Source organism: Alternaria ethzedia, assembly GCF_023757985.1.
Source record: "Alternaria ethzedia strain BMP 0044 chromosome Unknown scaffold_10, whole genome shotgun sequence".
Taxonomy (NCBI): domain Eukaryota; kingdom Fungi; phylum Ascomycota; class Dothideomycetes; order Pleosporales; family Pleosporaceae; genus Alternaria; species Alternaria ethzedia.
In genome coordinates, this window is record NW_026056203.1 from 469,981 (window position 1) to 491,761 (window position 21,781).

General features: G+C 53.1%; 7 protein-coding genes across 7 annotated transcripts; 4 read left to right on the forward strand and 3 right to left on the reverse strand.

The window, feature by feature from the left end:
- Positions 1 to 2,285: 2,285 nt before the first annotated feature.
- J4E87_005061 (uncharacterized protein) lies at positions 2,286 to 2,692 on the forward strand (the record flags this gene model as incomplete). The annotated part of the gene is made up of 2 exons (XM_049376678.1): positions 2,286 to 2,618; positions 2,681 to 2,692. 2 exons carry the CDS (start codon positions 2,286 to 2,288, stop codon positions 2,690 to 2,692), a joined length of 345 nt encoding a protein of 114 aa, XP_049233534.1.
- A 3,042-nt stretch (positions 2,693 to 5,734) lies between these two features.
- Positions 5,735 to 7,000, reverse strand: J4E87_005062 (uncharacterized protein; the record flags this gene model as incomplete). The annotated part of the gene is made up of 2 exons (XM_049376679.1): positions 5,735 to 6,270; positions 6,322 to 7,000. 2 exons carry the CDS (start codon positions 6,998 to 7,000, stop codon positions 5,735 to 5,737), a joined length of 1,215 nt encoding a protein of 404 aa, XP_049233535.1.
- A 1,203-nt stretch (positions 7,001 to 8,203) lies between these two features.
- On the forward strand, positions 8,204 to 9,433 carry J4E87_005063 (uncharacterized protein; the record flags this gene model as incomplete). Its single annotated transcript, XM_049376680.1, has 3 exons — positions 8,204 to 8,886; positions 8,939 to 9,276; positions 9,345 to 9,433. The coding sequence occupies 3 exons, from the start codon at positions 8,204 to 8,206 to the stop codon at positions 9,431 to 9,433; spliced, it is 1,110 nt and encodes a 369-aa protein (XP_049233536.1).
- Positions 9,434 to 10,152: 719 nt separating this feature from the next.
- On the reverse strand, positions 10,153 to 11,693 carry J4E87_005064 (uncharacterized protein; the record flags this gene model as incomplete). Its single annotated transcript, XM_049376681.1, has 2 exons — positions 10,153 to 11,411; positions 11,465 to 11,693. The coding sequence occupies 2 exons, from the start codon at positions 11,691 to 11,693 to the stop codon at positions 10,153 to 10,155; spliced, it is 1,488 nt and encodes a 495-aa protein (XP_049233537.1).
- Positions 11,694 to 14,013: 2,320 nt separating this feature from the next.
- J4E87_005065 (uncharacterized protein) lies at positions 14,014 to 15,159 on the forward strand (the record flags this gene model as incomplete). The annotated part of the gene is made up of 1 exon (XM_049376682.1): positions 14,014 to 15,159. One exon carries the CDS (start codon positions 14,014 to 14,016, stop codon positions 15,157 to 15,159), a length of 1,146 nt encoding a protein of 381 aa, XP_049233538.1.
- Positions 15,160 to 15,895: 736 nt separating this feature from the next.
- Positions 15,896 to 17,798, reverse strand: J4E87_005066 (uncharacterized protein; the record flags this gene model as incomplete). Its single annotated transcript, XM_049376683.1, has 3 exons — positions 15,896 to 16,082; positions 16,140 to 17,521; positions 17,571 to 17,798. The coding sequence occupies 3 exons, from the start codon at positions 17,796 to 17,798 to the stop codon at positions 15,896 to 15,898; spliced, it is 1,797 nt and encodes a 598-aa protein (XP_049233539.1).
- A 2,249-nt stretch (positions 17,799 to 20,047) lies between these two features.
- Positions 20,048 to 21,347, forward strand: J4E87_005067 (uncharacterized protein; the record flags this gene model as incomplete). The annotated part of the gene is made up of 2 exons (XM_049376684.1): positions 20,048 to 20,468; positions 20,521 to 21,347. The coding sequence occupies 2 exons, from the start codon at positions 20,048 to 20,050 to the stop codon at positions 21,345 to 21,347; spliced, it is 1,248 nt and encodes a 415-aa protein (XP_049233540.1).
- Positions 21,348 to 21,781: the final 434 nt, after the last annotated feature.

Below are 21,781 nucleotides of genomic sequence, written 5' to 3' on the forward strand. Positions count from 1 at the left end.
GTTTAAGAAGACGAGGACACGTCCAGTGGGAGTCCTTCTGTTAGGTATTCACTCCAATCCACCATGAATCTAGTTGCCTCAGGCACCCCCCCTGCCCCCTGTGCCCTGTGCCCCCGAAGCATGCGGGCCGCCTCTAAGAAGGGGCGTGTTACACGCAATTTCTAGCATTCGTTTTCGAGGACTTGTTCAATCAAACCACTTGCGTCTGACTCACGATAGCCAGCGGGTCTCGTCCCGCGGGAACGCTAGGGTGGAGGCATAGGTTCTCGAGGAAGGGAGTCGGCCCTTCTCACGTCGCGTAGCTACCGATATGTGGCAAATCGAATCGAGACAGGTCTTCGCGCACATGAGCAATTCGCATGCGCGAAAGGGCGTAGGCGTACTTGGGGCTGGGCGGTCCATTTGATTGGTCGGGCACTCAGGAACTTACCGCTTCTCGTCACACACCTCGACGGACCACTAGCTCAAAATTGTCTCCTACGCCTAGCAAAGCCCTCTTGAAACACGGCAGTGTATGTTGAAGGATGATGAGCCGAGCCGAAAGGGAGGCTCCGTGCAGTTCCGACAGTTTGGTAGCTAGCCTCCTTCTTTGACTACTCGGTTGGCCCACCTAAGGCCCACCTGGTTCGGTGGACCGACGATGAGACCGTTGCTCAGGCTGAGCACATCCAATCATTAATGCAGGATGCAGGTTGATCATATCTCGTGGCACCAGGGCTGAGGACGAGATGAACCAATGAAGACCCAGAGACCGGGAAGAGCAACTGTACCAATCCCGACAACCAACATGGTGAAGAGGGCATATGCCTCCATCCCGTGCGTGATGTAACTCGTGTCCGGATTGGCTTTCGCGTGGGGTGGCAGCGCCGTGTGGCTCTCCACTATACGAGCTGAGAAGGTTGTAACGGGGTATATGGGGTATAAAGCGGCGTTGCTTCTGCACTGCCATCGAAATGAGTTGCCAGTGCCCAGCCGGCTCCTGTTCTCCACTACTCAGCCCTGCTGCAAGGATGTCATAACTGGATTGCCCGTTGGCGCGGTAAGAAGTTGGCTGCAGCAAGTGGCAGCTAGACTCCACACACGCTGCTCTTCGAAAGGCATAGTTGCAACCTGAGTACACGCGACGTGCCGTTGAGCCGCACTTACCAGTCCGTAGGGTCTCGTTTCCAATACTGCGGGCTGGCTCGCTTGACTAGAGTAAGCTGGAGGCATGCCTTCCGCCTATCTTTGCCGACGTGAGTGCCTGAGATGGAGCTCCTTGCATACAGCATCAGCAGCACATCTGGGCAAAGCCTTGATTGGATCCTCATTTCCTGATTGCAATCTCACTCGTCTCGGTTCGAGTACTGTTCCCAAAAAGCCCCAATTGTGTACCGTCGCTTTCATGACGCAGCCTAGTTTCGCCTTGTCGCATGAGAGAAGATATAGCACATAGAGCTAATCATCAGCATCGATAAACTCGCTAAGACGCACGTCCTGCCCGAGCACTTCCACGTTGTGTCCAAGCTCGTAGGCGGCGCTCAATCTCACGCAGCCTGGTTACTGCACCGATGTAGAGCGAGAGCGAGCCACTAACGAAATCTGCGATGAATAGTATCCGGTCCATAAAGGTACTTTCGGATGATAAATATCGCAACTGTCAGGGACTTGTAAAGGCTCTTTGTCGCGGTGTTCGTGGGTCTCGTGCGGGATCGCTGGGTGGCCTGAGAGGGTACCCGTGTGGTATATCGCATCGCTTCGAGTAGAAATGTCTGGTGGCTAGCATCCATTAGCATGTGTAGTCGCTGGTGATGTATCCCAAATTACACTACAGGAGAGGCCAGTACCAAGTAGAGGCGACAATGGGGCTCGCCATCTACTTCCAATGCCATCTACATTCGGACATCATCAGTTCCTTCGTCTTCCATTGTACTAAGCAAATCTCAGTATCCCGGCCTTGCCGAATAGGAGTTGGGCGATATCTAGAAGAGGTCGACTGTAGTACTGAGAGGTTCGCTTTCGGTCATGTCCTGGTGCGTCTGAGGTATGTCTACGTGGCACGTGGGCATGGGAGGCCTACTAGAGGGCAAAGTAATAGAAACGTGTGCTGAGCTGAAGATTCCCTCTCCAATTAACTCATGAACATTGGCAGTCGTCGTGAGGTGATAGAAACGCGCCTCACGACGCGCATCGTGCGCCAAGACGCCCACTGGCTTAACCCCGCCGCTTAAAGCCGTCCTCGAATGATCGCATCGCAACATCGCCAACACCAGAAACTCCCAAGTCGTCGCGCAATACCACCCAAGATGCCAGACCTCACCAGTCTCCCACCCGAAATCCTTTTCACCATCCTCTCCTACACAGAGCCCAACCTCAACCCCACGATCTCCACCTACCCGCTCAACACCCTCGCCGCAACAAACAAGCACCTCAACGCCATCGTCGAAGAATACGCGCGCAACCTCCTCAAACGCCACGCCGACATCGTCTTACCTAAGAACACGCGCATATACACGTGCCGTCGAAAATGGCTGGGCGACATGTGTTACTTCTGCAAGAAGAAGACACAGCGGAAAGCGTGTCTTTACAAGAGCGTGGCATGTTGTCTAGCATGTGACAGAAAAGAGTACGAGAAGATGGTACTTACGCCCTGGGAATAAAAAAAACTTCTCTACACATATGCGACAGTGCTAACGAAAAGGCAAGACAATGACGCAAGCCATGCAATCCACACAGCTCTCTAAACTTGACCTGTTTACCCCGTCGCCATTGCACCTCGATCTTCCGCCTTTAGTAACAGCACCATACCCCATCATGGGCGCCGCATGCATCATGCTCTCCGCGCCCAACGTCAGCACCCGCGCCGCACACATACGATCCCAACTCGGCGACGCAGCGCGCGACGAAAACTATATGCGCAATCGCCGTGCGAAACACGACCGTATTGTTAAACATTTGGGTATACAGTATGAGCCCACTTTGGGGTGGTATGTGTGCTCGGATGCGGGGCGCAATGGGGATGGGGAGATGCTGGGGAAGGAGAAGGAAAAGAAGAAGATACCGGGTAGTATGCGCTCGGAAGATAGCAGGGTAGCGTATGCGGAGAAGGCTTTGGAGGGTGAGTGGAGGGCGATGGGGATGGGTGGGTTAGTAGCGCGGGATACGGATTATATGGCATGTGTGAGAGGGCGGCGAGGAAGAAGAAAGGAGAGAGAGATCGTGATTCTAGACTAGCGGGCTAGAGGAGGGATAGTAGAAGGTGCAATGCGCGCATTAGTTGCTTAGTATATATCTTCTACTTTGCATATGTGCGTGCTGTAGAAGTTTTACCTGTAGTGTAGCGCTTATATTCTCTTCTTCTACAGAAGAATACGACTTAAATAAGGTTAAGAGAAATGTTGCGCACGTCTTTACCTAGGATATTTACTAAAATATCTACTTTAGAGTTTAATAGCGAGGAATGCTAGGGTCTTAGAAGGTAGTATTACAGAAACTTTTGGAATGTGTTGTAGGCAAAGGCAATGTAGAATGCATAAGATAGAGGATGTAAAGGCAAGAAGGTAAGAAGGTAAGAAGTCAAGAAGTTAAGAAGGGAAAAAGATGTAATGACAAAGTTGGTTGATTGAGGACCCAAGAATGCCAGCTAAGCTAAACCACCACCATCGTTGAAACCCTGAAGTTGAAACCCAAACAAGAAGTCCATGTTCCATCGAGACGACCAAGAAGACATCCAACCAAGTCCTTGCACCATCCAACCACCCATGAAATATCCAACCACCACCACCAAGTCCATCAAGTTCAACCATCCACCAAACCAGGGCTCACCAGCAGCGATGTCAAGAACAGTGCTCGTCGAACATGCCGACACTCCACTATCATCACCAGAATTGACCTGAACTTCCGAAGAAGCCGCCATCTGGTTCCGATAAGATGATCAACCACCCTGGGGTCCGAAGACACCCAAGAGAACAACAAGAGGCCCAGTGTAGCGCAAGCGCCATTGACCGTCTGTCCTCCAACCTTGTTGTCTCGAGGCACTCTCGAGATGGCATCAACATCCAATGTGAAAGTGTCCAACAGTGACAGTGACTGAACTCAACACCACTGATCCTCCGCTCTTGCCAGTCCTTCTGATCCAAACCGCTACCAACTCAAGGGCCAACCATGCAGCCTGGCCTGCATCCCTGTGCCACAACTTGACTTTCGCGACGCGCATACGATCGGGAGTGGCGTGAGACTGTCGACAGTCAAAGGAGAATCGAGCCGGTGCCAGAGAGGTTGGTGCCTGTGCCGCGGTGCCGTCGGTGGTGGTGCATGTCGAGGAGTAGAAGCAATGAGCCGATGTAGTAAGACGATGCGAGTTCGATGTGGTAGTAGAGTAGACCGAAGGTGACATGGGTGTCAAGATAGTTGAAGGTCGAATCGAAGTGAGGTAGGTAAGTTGGACCGAGGCGGGTAGGTGTGAGGCATGCGAGGCGGTGATGTTGAAGGCGAGGCTGAAAGTTGGAAGTGAAGTGAATTCAAGTTGACTGTCGACAGTCGAGTGAGGAAGGATTGATGTTGTTGTTACTCATGATGAACTTGATGGATGATGTCATACACCATGAGTAAAGGCCGATGTCTGAAAATGTTAGCCAAGACTGAAGTGAAGTGAGGAAGGGAAAGGGAGTACTTACTTGGAAGAATGCGGCCATGGTACTGAAGTTTGTTGGGGATAGTAAACTTGAGTTGTTGGAGAAGTGAGCGAGTGGGGAGTAAGAGGGAGAGAGGCGGGGGAATGGGGGGTTTATATAGACAGAGGGTGAGCCGGCAGATCACCGGCAGTCGGCGCTAGCGCGTCTGAATCCCAGGTGACTGACGTAGTCTGTGGGTATATTGTTGCCTGGAGAACGTTCTAGGCGTGTGATATGGCCTGATCTGGTGAGGTGAAGGCGCAAGTGAAGGCGGCTTTGGGAGCGCGAAAACAACAAGAAGCACGGACCAGAAGCGCGCATTACGACGACGACGTTCTGATTAGCTTACGAAGTGAGAACAGCGGCAAAACGGCAAAGGAATTTCTGTAGATCGACAGTGACGGGGAGTAGGATTGAGAGCGCGTAGTGACTGTCAGTCTTGTGACGTACAATCAGTGACGTCGAATGCGAACAATGGAATGAGAAAGACTGACACATGCATGACAATGGACCTTTTGCCTTGATGAGGAAAGGAAGAGATGTGAAGTGAAGCACTGGGTGCATAGAGGATGGAGAAGACAGTGACGTCCGATGGCGGTATGTAGACACAAAACAAACCACACAGAACCCGCAACGAAGACGCTAAACAAGGCGCTTGCTAGTTCAAGATTCCTCACTATAGAGGTTTAAGGTGAGGTAAAAACTTTAGACGGTCATGGGGTATACAGACTGATTACATAGTTTGAGACACTGTATTATCAGGGCAATATAATGGGTTTAATAAGGATCTCATGAAGATGTTTGGTAGGCTGATGACATCCCTGGATTGCAATGGACCGGAGGCTTTCGAGAGTGTGACGAAGTTTGATGAGAGGTTGCTTATGTGGTTGAGGGATGAGCGAGCGGATCAGGTTCAGGGATACGCAATTTTGTGACCATGCGTATGATATCCCATTTCTTACTCCAAGTAACATTTAACTTCTATTGCTTTCTGTTGTCTCCGCCAGCTACTGATCGATCGCCATGGCTATCTCCGGATCATGCACCGCATGCGTATATTCTCTGTCACTAGATTAATGAAGCTAAGACCGCGACGCCCTCGCCCCCGGCCACATCTTCCTCGACAGCCCCTCAATTCCATTCTCTGCAGCATCCAAGCTTGAGCGCGTCTGATCTTCTATAACCACAAACATCTTCCAATCTTCACCTAGCTTCAGCCACTCCTCGCGGCGGGCATCGTTTGTATCCTTTTGAAAATCAAGCCCAAGCAGGGCAGTTCGTACTGTAGAATCCTTGAGCCAGTATGTTAGCCGTTTCCGCCCCTCTGCTAGACGAAATACTCGAAGTCTTTTGACCATGGAGGTCATGGCTAAGATAACTTTCTCAGCTTCAGCGAATGCCTCAGTAGTCACGTAGTGAAGTACCATCCGGCCGAGCATGTCCAAAGATTCTGGCAAACGAACGTTGTCGGTATTGAAAAACGTCTTCACCTGGCAGAGTGTTGCATGAAGAGGTACAACATAGGCTTCGCCCTGCGGACTTGTGGCCACAACATGTCCGTAGGCTACGGAAGTTTGCGCATCAACGACAAGAGCACCAGAGTCGCCCAACTCGATATCTGTAGAATGAAGTTAGCGAATGAACAATGCTATGCTGGGGAGATGTTTACCGTTACGATTCTTCATGCGCACAACATGCACGTTACAATGTCCCCGCCCGCTTAGGCCGGAAATATTGGCAATTTGTGGGAGGAGCGTGCCATATTTGGTCGACGAAGAGGTGAGTATGTTGACAGATTTCACGTTTATGGGCTGTGTGTCTTTTGATAACTCGACTGCGACCTTAACAATGTGTTGGCCGCGGAACTCAGGAGCTTGCCGTCCTTCAGCTAGGTACAGATTCGGGAGCTGTTGGTCAGGCTTCTTGACTTGTGTGATTGCCCAATCGCAGTCCGTGGTGTCCTTTTCCAGGTCTTTTGGGCCAGGATACCTTGCTACTAGATCTTCTAGGCCTCCTTTGTCGCTGCTGGGATCGTCGAGAACCTTCGGTGGTGATGATGTTGCATTGCTTTCCAACGATTCCTCCTCCGACATGAGGCCATTGGGTGGTGAGTGATTATTGTCGCTATAGCCGTCGTCATCGTCGTCGAAAGTGATATCGTCACCCTCGTCTTCGTCTTCGTCCATTTGTCGCAACTCGGCGAGCAATTGCTCTTGGATCTTGGCAGTGATCTTGTGGGTGAAAAGGTGCGCAGGTCCAAGAGCATAAAACTCGCCGTTGACTTCGAGGAGGCACGATACCGTTGCTTGACCGGGAGGTGATGTTTGGGTGTGTTGGCCAGCTAACATGGGGGTCCCACATAGAGAGAAACGCTGCTCCGAGCCGCCCAGGGAGACAGTGCTACTGCAATATTTGAGATCGAATGCAGCATCTTCCGTGGCGCAATAGTAGAGCGTGAACGCTGGACCAGATGTAACGCCGATAGCATACTGATTCTTCATATACTGTTCACCTAGTAACTTCTCTACGCGGGGGAGTAATTTATTATGACCCTTCACTATGATAGAAGGCATCGGAGTTGCGCTTGGAACACTGCACATGGCGAATGTGAAGGATACCAATGGGGCGTAATCAGAAAGCCTCATCCTCTTCAATCTCTTGGTCCGCCAGGCCTGCTTCGTCTTGTACATGGCATCTCCAAAGCTGTTGAGAACATGCTGAGCAGCAGTGTGATGTGAAGCGTGGCATGGGAAATGCTCGTATTCATACACAGTTGGGTGCAGTTTGCATCCCAGGAGAGGTTTCGGGTCTCTGAGCGGATCTGCGGAACGTGTATTGATGTGTTCATTAAGCGACGGTGAATGTGTGACCGCAGGTGAGGGATCAGCTCCAAATTCAGCTGTGCATGGAGCGCGACTCGTTTCCGGTATGAGGGTAGTTCGCGTATCCAACGTGATTGTAGTGTCCGGTAAGGTGGTCCTTGTCTCGTCAGTGAAGCCTTCGTTAGTCTGTGACAGCAATTACCGAGGCTTCCCATCCTGCTCAGAAGCCGACGTGGATGTTGTAGAAGGCGAACCTGGTGTGGATGGGGTTGATCCAGCCATTCTCGCACGTATAAGAGCCCCAGTGCGAGGAGGCAGCCGAGGCCTGTTCCCTTGCTTTGTATGATTTGAAGACGTCACATGTGGTTTAATGCAGGGAGTATCACGAAGTACGGATAGAAGGGGAATAGAAAGCTACGCACTTTGAGCGGATTCGAAGAAAGCGAAATCAGCGAAAGCAAGCAGAAGAGGGGTGGATGTAGGACAGTGCAGCTTCTCGCCGCAATCAAGTGTGCCGGGTGGCCTGCTCCTCACCGATGACGTTGGGGGACCACAGCCCTGGAGGGGTCATGCATGAGCTGAAGAGGGCGCATATGAACACAGCCGCAACTGGTGGCCGAGCATCCAAACGCACAATGAGGTGGCTAGCAGAAGAACCTCAGGCTGCGAGCGTCGGCGGTATAAGATGGATGACTGCAGTCTGATTTCGCAGTGGCATACCCGTTCAGTATGGAACCGCCAACGCCCGTCGAGCAAAGGGACATTGCGGACAAGTTCCTTGACAACGAGGCTGCGAGAAAACCGGAAACCCATGCTGTTTTCTTCAAATATTACGAAACGCTATTCAGAGGACCACCCGGCAGTTACGTGGTAAATGTTGCGAGGCCAGCGTATTCGAGTCACGCAGAAGTGGTCCGATTCTTTGACTACCTGATCGGAAATACGTCGCAAACCAAGGCAGACTTCAGCTGCCTTTACGCCACGGATGTTGCCATCAATGTGCGGGAGCACGGAATACGAGCTTTGCTACAGGCGTCATTAATGATCGACTGCGCCTTGAAGCAACACTTACCAGAAGGTCGCAAGGTGGGCGACTTCGTGCCGCGGACATGGGGCCAGAAGCAGTCATTTGCCAATTTTGTTGAGCGCTGCTTTCCTTCGCCCGCCCAGAGCCAGCAAGTTCGCCAAGAATCTGAGAGCCCATTGGCACAGCGAGGCAGGCTGAAGGCTTGGAAATTGAAAGAGTGGCACAAACTAAGGCTACGACCGACCGACAACCTGGCCGAACACTTGGTGTTTGATCCAGACGGAAGTGTCGTCCATGTCTTCCGTCAGGTTGGCTGGTTAAAAGCGCACCTTCGTCGCTCGCGGAACGAGGACATTGACACAGGATTTGCGGAAAGTTTAGAGAAGTACTTCAATCCCGGTGCGCGCGTCATGTTCCGCCCAGCTCATATCGTCCAGGGGGACATTACCACCACAGCTCCTGCTGGAGGTCCTCGACTCTATCCAGTATCTTCTTTTCCCGAATGATCCGCGATCGTACAAGTCGCTCGAGAAATTCATCAGCAAGTACGATTTCGACCCGCAGGCTGAGTACTTCCAGAGACATATTCGTGAGCTGCCCGAAGACTTTGGATACAAGTATCTGGGCGATCGCCTCGCAACGTTGTTGAAGGTAGTAGACAATCCGCCAGCAGCAAACGGCATCGTCGCATGGGTCGAGAGACATACGTCGGAAAGAAGTGCCCTGACCGTGGCTATCGTGGGTCTGTTCTTGACCGCCTTGATTGGATTCCTCAGTATGTGTCTCCAGAAGCCATGCCTACGATATGGGTGTGTCCAGTGGTCTGTGGCTAACGTCTTCTAGGCCTGATTGTTGCTGCCATCGCCTTGTTCTACAGCATAAAGCAATACGACGTTGCTGCACATAATCCACCAGCGTTATTGCCGACGTAGTTGTTCCAACTGCACTTCATGTCGCCTCATCGCCGTAACCGTGTGGTGGAGGTGTTCGCGGTCGATTGTTGATTTCGATGAGAGGAAGCGCGCCCGAGGACGAGGAGGGAAAGCAGCGCGTGCGCTTTGACGTAATGATTTTGTCGACTTCGTAAACGATGCTGCTGCGACGTTGTTGTAAGAGTGCTAGGACTTCAACGTGACGTGAGGTTGTGAGGTGCGATGCAGGCCCTGGGGACGGTGGGACATTCAGTACATAAGGGGAGGCGGGAGGGAGGGCTAGTACGCTGCCCGCGCCGCATGGCAGGCACGACCCGGGAAGCACGTCAGAACTATCATTGTACAGATCAAATGTCGTTTGGCCAATAGCTGTGCTGCGATGAGTGATGTTGCGACAGTGCGTTTACATGTTATTGCAATCAAATTTGAATTTCGTTCAGGAAGTCTATATGCAAGAACGAGAAGGAAACTAAATGAACACAAGGAGACTGCGGCTTAGGCTTCCCCCACTTTTATAGCCTTTGCATGGTATCTCTGATGCCGCCACTTCATCCCTCTCCTCTCCTATCCATACCACAAACGCCCTAAGCCTGTGAGAAACTCCATATTGTGAATCTTGAGCCCATCCTACGGGGTCGCCGTCCATGCGGTCGAAACCGATATCCATATAAACACCCTTGCAACGCCATCGATATGTATGCTTAAACGCCTTCTCGTGTTCATGCCTGCTCATTGATATGACCATTCGTGGTAGTCATAACAGGAACATGAACCTTGACCGTAGAAATATGATCCACCGCATCCGTCAACTCCACCTCCGTCGTCTGCCCCTCTGGTATCATCTTATGTTCCAGCGTCCACCCCGCCCTGCGCGCCAACTCCGCGACCACGACGTCGCAGTCGCCAAGCAGGTTGATGTCGAAATTGATGTGGTGGATGGGATCGCGCGAGACGTAGATCTGCGGTATGTCGCGGGGGAGGAAGTTCGGGATCTCGGATACGGGGGCGACTTTCATGGACGTGCCCATGACGATGACGAGGTCGACCTTGTCTTTGTCCACGTCCTTGAGGCGGTCGAAGAAATCGTTGGGCAGGGCTTCGCCGAAGAAGGTGATGTCGGGTTTCATGATGCCGGGCTGCGGGATGTCGAAGGCGCCGTCGGATTCCGAGTCTTCGTCGCTGGATCGCTTCTTGCGGGCGCCGTTGCCGTTGGAGGTCCGCTTGCGCTTCTTGCTGGGCTGGGCGGCGATTTCGTCCTTGCAGCGCTTGCACTCGGCGGGCTTTTGCGCGCGCACACAGTCGAAGATGTCTTCGCCGGGGACCTTGAACTTGCACTTCCGACATGTTGCCGTCGCCCAGGAGCCGTGGCACTGGATGAGCTTCTCCTTGCGTATGCCCGCGTGCGCCTCCACATTGTCAATGTTCTGTGTGTAGTTGGTGAGCAGCTTCTCCTTGTCCTGCAGCAGGCGGATGAACTCGTGCGTGGGCGTCCACTTTTCGAGATCGGGTATGATGTCGCCGGCGAGGGCGTAGAAGGTGCGGGGGTTCTCGTCGAAGTTGTGGATGTCAAAGACCTCCTCGGGCTCGTCGTAGCCCATCTCGCGCAGCCGCGAGTAGAAGCCCGTGTTCTTGGAGCGGAAGTCGGGTATGCCAAGACTGGTCGATATGCCGGCGCCCGTGATGACCATGATGTTCTTGCGTTCGCGGAGCAGTTTCGCAGCGTCGTCGATGGTCTTGTACTGGGCCAGCCGCGGCCGCTTGTTCAGTTCGCGGTTGATGGCCAGCCCCAGCAGCTGGTAGAAGCTCTCGTCGGGCGCTTCTTCGAGAAACTTGGGGATCTTGACGCCAAAGGCAGTGCACAGCTTGCGCGCCGTCATCTTCTCGCTCGTGATGTTCTCCATGACGAATGCGCTCGCGCCAATCTCGTGGAGCCGCTGGCGCAAGCGGCGGGCCTCGTCGGCGGTGCACGTGTCTACGCCTATGGGGTGTCAATGGTGGTGGAAGTGGAAGGCGCATGCTGGCCAGACTCACCATCGTCCGAGTACTCAAAGGCTTCCACTTCGTCTAGAATCTCCTCGTACAGGGAGGCCTGGTCCCACGCGCCGCCATCCTCTTCGTCCTGATCGGGCGCAGGCGCGGGCGCGTCCTCGTTCCGGGGCTTGGTTGCGCCTCCCGCTCCTGGGTCGGCCTTGATAGCGCCAGCGGGGGGCGGAGCGGGGTGCTGGGCGACGGCGGGTCCCTCGTCGGGATGGGCAGCCATGGTGTTGTCTCCCGCGCTTCTCGCTGTCGGCCAGTGTTACGAGTCTCAGACAGAGCGAAAGGTGGTCCGTCGGGTAAGTTGATGATACATGACGCTAGGCGATAAGGGGCCGGGCGGAGATGGCCGCATCGGTTTGCTAGTCTGCTATCCACCCGGACTACTTGGGTGCACATGCACTACGACTTGTCGTCTTCTTCTTCGCCAATCTCAGCATATATCAGTATGCAGTATCGAAAATATGTGCATGGGCTGCACACTGCTACACAGCTGTCCGGGATTCTCGACAACTAGACGAATCACAGCAGCAGCAATGCAGCTTTCTGCACACTTCTCCCCTCGTTGGTGGGAAGCTCCGCTGTCCTGCATGCTTCTACTCGTCACTTTTTGACCTTTGTCCTGTATAAGGTTCACGGCCTGTTCTATAAGCAAGGTGAAGAGTCTGCTCGTTTCCATTCTGTCGCTCTTTTTCTCTCCTCTTCATGGCCTCAATGACTGCCGTCGCCTCAGGGCTGGTCCCTTCTTCGCTTCCTACTGTTGGACGGTTGCTGGTTGACAGTCACGAGAATCCTGTACCACCACATCCAATTCCAGCCTCGCCTAAAATTCGTCACCGCGGGGCAGTCGCATTGCCCAATCCACTGCAATACAGCAATGTCACACCTTCATCTTCCCACGTCAAGTTGAGCAAGTTGGAAACGCTGCCTGTCGAGATCGTGGACCAGATACTGTCCTACCTCATCCACCCATGCTGTCGGCTGCCGGGTCTCACTGAGACTCAGAGTAGATACGACGTATCGGAGAAGCAGAAGCGGAGCATCAAGGACGAAGAAGACTTGACCCAAGGTGCAGACAGTCATCGCTGGGCTGCAGATATCTTCTCTCTTCATGTACTCCCACATCCTTTCAATGCCCTGTCGCGCACATCCAGAAGATGCAATGAATTCGTTGAGGGGTACTGCTCGCATCTCGTTCGACAATGCAACATATTCAATCTGCCATTCGCTCAGCTGGACAGGTACGGTGCCGTCCATCCAGATATGAGTCATATCGTATATCGACGACTATGGCTGCAACATGCCCCTCGGAGGTGTATCTATTGTTTTGCGGCATTAGACACCTATCCTTTTCCACTTGTCAAACGTATCATTACGGCTTGTGAAGGGTGCTTCTACCGTCAGACCTTGGTGCGTTCGTCCCAGTAATCTTTCCCCTCTTACGCCGCATGAGCTGACAAAGATTCATAGACAGTCGATGAAGTGCAGATGCAATACCACATCTCCGCTGCCACCGTTCTCGCCTCCCGCCACATCAGAGGCAATCCCGGCTCAGTATGGGTCTTGCGTGTTGACGTGGAAGCGCTAGCCCTACAACTCTACCGTACTCGAGAATTCCACAATGCCCGTAAGGAGCAATTCGGCAAACCGTGCTCAATCTGCGCTATCACTAGATTCAGACCCGGGCATCATATCGGCAAGCCGCGACCGGTTCAGAAAGCTGCTGTCCGCTTGATTGCGAAGACGCGGTCTACGAGACGTTCAACACGATCTTCATGAATAGACGATAACATCTCGGACGCATACCTCTATCAATACCCTTCTCCTACTGCAACAATAGTAAACGCGTTTACTGAAAACATACTTCTCCTTACGCACACATGTCGCATTTCCTTCCGCCTTCCAGACCCCGAGAATACGGTGGGGTCAGTACATCTGTCATCCCCCAGCACGCACATTGTAGATCTCTCATCTGCGGATTTCTTATGGGCCCTACACAATACATCAATGGATCATGTACACTAGGATCTTTTGTAACAGATTATTGTGTCAAGATTGCATACTTTGTGGGAATGGCTATTCCTTACGCTTCGTGTCAGCATCTTGTTAATGTACGCCTCACTTGCCGCTTCGAATACATTGGCAATTATTTTGTTCCCTAACATGACTTGCTGGACCTTATCGTGGTGCAAATGTATATGAATGCCTGCATCATATGCGCTCTCGTGCGTAGGTGCGTAGGTGCGTGTTCATGCTCATGTGCAAGACTTCCTCGCACACATTAGTCACAGATGTAGTCTAATTGAATCAGAGAAGCAGAGTAATCTGCATATACTCTGAAGATTCAATGATGATGTTTTTGAGACCACAAACGGCCGCTCACATGTCAACGCGCCAACCCATGCGTCATAGGCCCGCGCAACGCGTCTTGCCGAAACCCCACGCGACAAAAGTTCGGCCCGCAATCTTCGCGCAACTCCAACACCACGACCACCACCACTCCTTCACACCCACTCCTGCGCACGTTCCCCTCATACTACCTCACGATGCTCGACATCCACCGCCCCTCCTCCGCCCCCGACACCAAAATCTTCTTCTCCCACAGCGTCCTCCCCAGCTACATCGACCCGCAAAATGTCTCCACGAAAAAGAAACCCTTCTCCGCCTTCGCGTCGCAAAAATACAGCCACACGCTCTCCCTCATCCTGCCCGAAGAAATGTACCACTTTATACAGACCGAGATGACCCGCGACGGCAGCCCCGCCCGCACCCAATACGCGCGCGTCCACATGAAGCTCTCCGAAATCCTCGAAGCCGAGTTTTTAAACACGTATATCAAACAAGGCAACATCATGATGCTGAGCGAAGGACGAGCCTTGCTGGACGATCGGTTCGAATTGTATAACGGTGTGTTGCGCATGGAGCTTACGCGGCCGACGTACGAGCGCTGCGGCCTGCAGGGTGTACCCGTGGAAGACGGGGGGAGGAAACACCAAAAACAGCGGTGGGTTGTTGAATACGATTTACGTGAGAGCAGTATGAAACATGGGAAAAAAGGGTTTGGGAGGTTGGAGTGGGCGGCGAGGAATGTGCTGGATAGGAGTTTGACGTGGTTGTTCTATAATGCGAGTCCGACGTCGAGGGAGGCGCTGGGGGAGGGCAGGGAGTTGATTGAGAAGCATGCGCCGTGGGTGTGCGATGTTCTGCCTGAGGAGAGGAGGTTGGGTGAGGTGCGCGTGCCTAGGGTGAGTGTCGCGGGCCTTAAGGATGTTTATGATGAGGATGAGTCGATGGGGCTGCTGGAGTATCTTCACATGCTTCAGCTGGGATCTCCAAGGGTCGAGGCGGGCGATGATATAAACCCGCATTTGTCGCGCTACGAAGTTCCTGATCTGGGTCGAGGCGTTGGGGAGAGGAGTATGGTTACGGTTCGGTGGAGGGGCTTCATGGGACCGGCTTTTATGCGCGATCTTTTTCTGCTGGTGAGGAAGGAGGGATTTAAGAGGAGAGAGAAGAAGGTTAATGGGACTCAAGATATGGATGTGGATATGGATATGGAAGGAGGGGATGGGATGCACGGCGAAGAGGCAGATTGGTTCGCGATGAGTGCGCAGGCTTTTGGGGGAAAGAACGCGTGGACGTTGATGCAATTTGAAGGCCGAGAGACGCTGGTCTGGGAGATGGAGGGTTGAGTTGGGCTGGAGCACGCGATGAACGCAACGCCTTCGCCTTCCATTCATCATCGTCCTCGACATCATACGACACGATCAAAGCCTTCGGACCACCAAAGCCATCATATCTCTCACACAACCATCCCATCCCGAGCAAGGACAAAACCACCTATCCCGCATCGCCGCCCACAGACTCTTCGATCGGGCGAGCAGAGCCTCAACCCTCGTACAAACGCTTGGCCTGCATCAATTCGGGATATCCATTCTCGCCCAGCCATTCCTAGTGTACATGTACCACCTCCTTCGCAACCATCACGCATTCCCTGCATGATGGCCCTTCCGAGACTTGTTGGGACCCTGCAGCATGCGGGTTTCTTGGCTTAGAGGGACAAAGGATGCTATCTTTGGTGCGCCGTGTCGGAAATGCAGGGTGCGTGAGTGCTGTGTGCGAGGGGACACGACGTTGACGGGAGCCATGTGATGGCCCTGCTGTACCTGTACTCATGGTCCACGTCCTCGCCGGCAGGGTTCAGGTACTGCATTGCGGCATACGTGCAGTGCAGGCAATGTGTAGTCCACACCACATCGATCGCGCAAAGGAAGACACGGGTATGAACATGTCGATGGAGAAAAGTGTTTTGAATACAATATATACAAAAGAATATCGCTACGTCGAGAAGTTCCAACTCAACCCTCTAGCCCAACCAGAAAACGCCATGCTCCCAACCTATTAAACGGAACCAGAACGTAAACTCGTCTAAATACCAGAATCAGTCTGATTGTATGGCCTATCCCCATCCGGCGCGCTTCCCTCCGCCCAATAAGAATCCCACTCATCACACCCCTGCTTCAACACACTCGTGTCGCCCAGTGTGCCCTTGATTTCACTCATGCGTTCCATAAACTGGAGGCTGAGTCCCTGGCTAGCATGCCAAGCAATGTGACTAGAGGTAGAAAGTCAGTATATGTCTCAGATGCACTTCATACAGGGATTGACTTACCAGTGCATGATCCACATGCCAGGGTTATCAGCAGGGAAAGCAATGAGCATGTAGCCACCCGCAGGCAACAAAGCAGTGTCACGACGAGTCGGGTTGTTGAAGTTAAGACCGTTGGTAGATCCGTCCCAGGTACCTGCGCCGCGACCGACGATGTAGTAGTCGTGGCCGTGGAGATGGATGGGGTGGGGAAGGGCGATCTTCGAGGTTGACTGGATGTACCACATGTACCAGCCTTCTTTATCCATGGTGTACACGTTACCGTTTGGACCGATGGAGCGGGAGCCTCCGAGCACGGTTTCAAGCGAAGGATTGTTCCAGTCGACAACGTGGGGTGTGCCGTCGATTAACCACCGGAAAAGGTTGTCCTTCGCAGGGTCGGCAAAGGAGTCTACGCTCATCTTGTGGTTTTGGACCTCGCCCATTACGGATGTAGGGACGGTGTTGGGGACGAAGGGGATGAGGTTGGATGAGGACTCGTCGTCGCAGCCTGCGCGCATTGTGACGGAGGACTTGAAGGTGGGGTTTGAAGTGCTGGATGCGCCGTCGTAGTGCAGGATCGCGCCGACGGGCTTGCCGGCTGAGGCGATCTTGTTGCTGCCGCAGCTGCCGGTTACGACGCGGAACCAGTAGTTGTCGACGGTTTGGTTGGCGGTGATGACTACGTCGTACCGTTGACCGATCTGCAGGGTCAATTGGTCGGTGACGTACGACTTGATGGGCACGAAGTCGGAGGTGAGGACTGTGAAGGGGTGGCCGTCCATGGAGACGCTGAAGGTGCTGTCGACGGCTGTGTTGATGAGACGGATGCGGTACTTCTTTCCTTTTACTACGTTGATTCTGGCGTACTTCCCGTTGTCGTTTGCCGCGTTGATGTGTGTGCCGTTGACGAGGATATTGTCGGGCGAGGGGGGTCCACGCTGAGAGTGCTGGGCGACTTCGTTCAGTGTGAAAGCGGGTACGTAGTACCAGTCAGTGATGGGGAGAGTACCCAGGTCGACGTCGTAGTTGGCAGTAGCTGGTCCATCGATGATCATGGTACCGACAACACCATCGCCATATTGGGCTGAGAAGTGAGAGTGGTACCATGTTGTACCGAACTGAGTTGCCCTGAACTTGTACTGGCGGGTTCTTCCAGGAGCAATCGGGCATTCGGTGATACCCGGGACGCCGTCGTCCTGGCAGGAGTTCAGCTGTCTAATACCGTGCCAGTGAATACCGGTTCCGTTGTGCTCGAGGTTGTTCTTGACGTTGATGATGACTGTGTCACCCCACTTTGCTCGCACGAGTGGTCCAGGATATTGGCCGTTGATGAGCATCATTTCTTTGGAAGTACCACTTCCATCGGGGTTGGCCCTAGTAACATTCGAGATCTCGAAGTTGTACTGTCATATGTCAGCACCTATTCGAGCAGGAACCCTTGGATACACTTACAGTCACGGTGGTGCCGTCCGGGGGAGACTTGGCATCGAAGTCGGTGGCAATGCTGTAGCCATTACTCCAGCAGTTTCGTGTTCGTGCTGTGTTGGTGCAAGCACCATCTTGCCTCTTGACAATCTGGTCAAAAGTTGGGAACTCATCGGATAATGGCTCTGCACGTAGTGGACCAGCGAGTGCAACTGATCCAAATGAAAGCCATGCGGCTAATGAAGGAAACAACATGATGGTGTGAATGCAATATATCAATGCGAGGAAAGAACGGTACCGGGTCGGTATATATGAAGAGATGCTGACCAGGCCAATGGATGTCGAATGGTTCCTGGAGTTAATCAATGTAGGGCTGGGCTGACCAGAACACAGGTGCCATTTATATGAGACACATCCGAAAGACGCCCCCAAAGTGTAAGTCATCAAATGGTGGCGGTAATCTGAGCTTCGCCCTGGGCCATACCCATGGCGAAGTCAGCCAGCGCCTACTTTGCCGTGACACCGACTTTTTCTCGCTTAGTGCTGCATGTCAGTTGGACCCGCGTGGTCCAGGTGGTGAGATCGACGCCAGGGCGCCCTAGAAATGCTCATCTCGTACTATGACACGGGGTGGACTTGAACGATCCCGGCCGTGGATAACTGATGATGAGGGCCGATTAGGCAAATGTCTGGCCTCGATAGATACAGCGACCGATGGGCTGAAGCTCAGCTATGGCAGTGGCTCGCTTACGTCCATGTCGGCGAGCGGGTAGGAGAGAGGCGAAGTCGATGAAGCCAAGATCTCAGACGGTGCACGGATCTAGCTCCTAATCGGGATTCCGGTATGGAGGGACCACACCAGCGCTAAGTCAGTGGTAGTTCCAACTTTACTCGAAACGGTGCGTGATGAGCGACCTACTCGTGTTGGAGCGTTTTCTTAGGTGAAGGATCCTAGGAGCTCGCGTAAGGTGATGGACCCTTGTCGGATGCAAGATCTATTGAATTACAGATCGGGTACTCCACAAGATACGGCCGCTATTCGAGCATACTCTGTGCTCACCGGAGACGAGAGCCCACATGGAGTGGTCAGATGTGGGTACTGACGTTGTGAAGGATATGCCTTAGGCCTGATGCAGAATCTGTTTGCGACGTGACAAAAGCATCGAGAACGCAAGCTACTCGTGCGAAGCATGTGGCCTAACCCACGCGATCGGAAGACGGGAATACGACCGTCCCATCCGGTACCGAGGAAGCTTACCTAGGTGGTTCCAATCAAATTTCGAGCTCTGTTACCAGAATAACCACGTAGGGCATGAACGATAAGTGAGCAGGGATCAGACAAATCCCAAACCCACTGGTTCTTCGAGATGATACCCTCAGCCGAGGTCATAATCAGGCTGACAGAAGTGCCCAAGACAGCGGTATCCCTTCCGGTCGCTTGCTGACGTTGAACGTCCAATATGGACACTGAGACCCCCTTGGGCTGTGGCGTAGACCGACTCCAACATACACGGGCTTATCAGGATCTTCATAAGCTACATGGTGTGTAGGAGGACTAAATGCTCGGTATGGCATTGCCATTATTCGCCGACTGCAAGTTGGCATGATGTACCTTCCATGCATGCTGTGTAGCTCGGCATGCGGGTCCAGGGATGACCTTCCGACCCGTGAACTTACTCGGTGGCTTCGAACAACCAAAATCTAGGTCATCCATCCAGATGAACGGCCGACAGGGCGGCCGCTAGGAAAGCTTGTGACTATCGCATTGGATGCGACTATCTCGGAAAATGGCATGCGCCCGCGAATAGACACGAACGGAGAGAAGAAAGTGCGAATTTCAACGCTCGGATCGGCATGCGCGGCTGCTGGAAACGCGCTGGAAACAGGAGCGCGGGTTCATCAGCGACTGGCCAGCCTATCGTTAGTAAGATCGACCAACTGAGCGGGCGGGTTTGCTGCAAGTTGGTGCAAGAATATGCGGACGTTGGGGCCGAGTGAAGTGACGTGAACACTAGGATCGGTTCAGGGGTATGGGCGCTAAGCCTAGCACGGACCGGCACTAATTCCAGTGGCTTTCCATAGCGGCCGCACACATGGATGCCTTCGCCTCCTCCACTAAGCACCACTTTTCTTCCTTCTGCAGAGCGATGCAACGCCTTACGAGGGCTAAGTACTGATGAGGCGCAGAACTGCGCTTGACGTCTTTACGAATTGCTGACCGCCCGCCCCGCCCACCTGTTCCAGTCTGTCACAAGCTCGCTTCCGTGTTGACACTGTTAGATCAAGCACTTGCCATGACTATTTTCATTGCATCTTCGATCCATGTCGGCTTACTCGGGGGTCGGGGCACAGCTCAGTGCGCAAAAGATAAGCCGTATTTGTGAAGAACCTGCTGGGCTTGATCATCATACAAGGTACAAAAGAGGTCATGGCCCACTGACTCTGCATACCACATCCAGCGTATCATACCTGTACTTTCAGTCGTTGACTTGACTTGCTTCAACATGTACTCTCGTTCTATATTCCTCGCGGTGGCTGCCGCCTCCATCACCCTCGTCAAAGCCGATGACCCCTTCGGGAGCTCTGGTGGTATCTGTTACGCCTATGGTGTTGACTTTATCGATGAAGGAAGCTACTTTATCGACTCAGAGTCTACTGAGGACTTCTCTGCTGTAACATACTTCAGAGGTTGCAACGCGGATGGTATGGCAGATGTCGTGCTCGTCGCACCTGACGTGGAGGAAACCACTGGCGAAGAATACTTGTGCGACAAAATTCCAACGACACCTGACGATGTGAACCAAGTGGCAGACTGCCCTATCAAGAAGAACCAGATGAGCTCAGGACACTGGCTACTTCTGATTCTGGGAGACAATGAAGCCAACGAGGACGGCTCGAATGGCCAACCTTTCGCATGGCAGAGAGGTATGTCTTCTTGTACTCGGCCAACGAACAACCCATTTACTAACAAATATAGATCTCTACCTAACTGTCGGCACGAAAGTCACCAGCACGTACACTGCAACAACCACAGACACCAAGACCGAGACGCCTACTATTACGCAAACTGTCACTACTACCTCGACGGATGTCGTCACTGCTGGACCATTCTCGACTGTCACGATGCCTAGTGGCACCGCTAAGAAGGTCAAGACAATCAGGCCAAAGGCAGTCACTACGACAACTACGAAGACCATGACTCGCACCAGGCACTCTTGGACCAAGAGCTTTGGCGTCACCACTAAGACTGTCGAAGCCACGTGCACTACCCCGGCCCACGTGGGCAAGCCTGACAAGCCTTGCGAGTACTCGCCCACTAAAGTTCACGCGGCGGCTATCGAGACACCTACCACCATCCCGAAATTCCACCGCTGGGTTCGCAAGGGCGACCGCGAAGTCGATTACGAATGGGCGCGTGCCCGCGTCGAGGCCGCAAAGCAGAGACGTGCGGAGAAGGCTGGACAGGTTCAGCGCCGTGCTCCTGATGCTCCCACGACCACTGTCACTTACGAGACTCCTGTCGCAGTACTCGCTACTGTGACTGCACCAGCTATCACCACTACTGAGAGTGTTCTTCTCACAGAGTCCGCTACAGAGACGCTTCCTCCTCCCACTGTTCTTTCCGGCCTCCTCACCTCAACTACCACGCTACCGACTCCTACTAAAACCAAGTCCAAGTTTGCCTTTACTACTACGACCGAGGTCATTACATTCGGCCACGTATGGACTACGACAACGACGGTACTTCCTACCTCGTCAGTAAGTGCATGCAAGAAGCACGGTGGGCATTTTTGGTGGATCTAGTGAACCATATTGGTGTTAGATTCGGGCCGTTAACTATTTGATTTCTATTCTGCTGTTCTTCAAGCGCGCATTACATTTAATTACTGTGCACGGCACAAGATAGACGAATTTATGACTACTATCCTACAATCAATGCTTCACACCTTCTTGCGATTGCCGTGTTCGTGTGGACATCGTCACAGCACACACGCCTCCGCTTAGTCACAGGCGCCTTGCATCGTCATCTCACCTGCGTCTCTCGAGCTGTTAACACGTCACAGCACCGTATGCACCTCGGTACACTCGGAATCGCTCCCTGCCATGCAAGCAACAATACAGTCCGGCGCGCAAGGTAGAAGTCCAAGTAAACCTCCTACGCCACGGCAACCGCCTTTACGCCCTAGAGCCAGCGCTAAGATGCTGACTCGTGCGCAGGCAAACCCCTGTTCATGTGG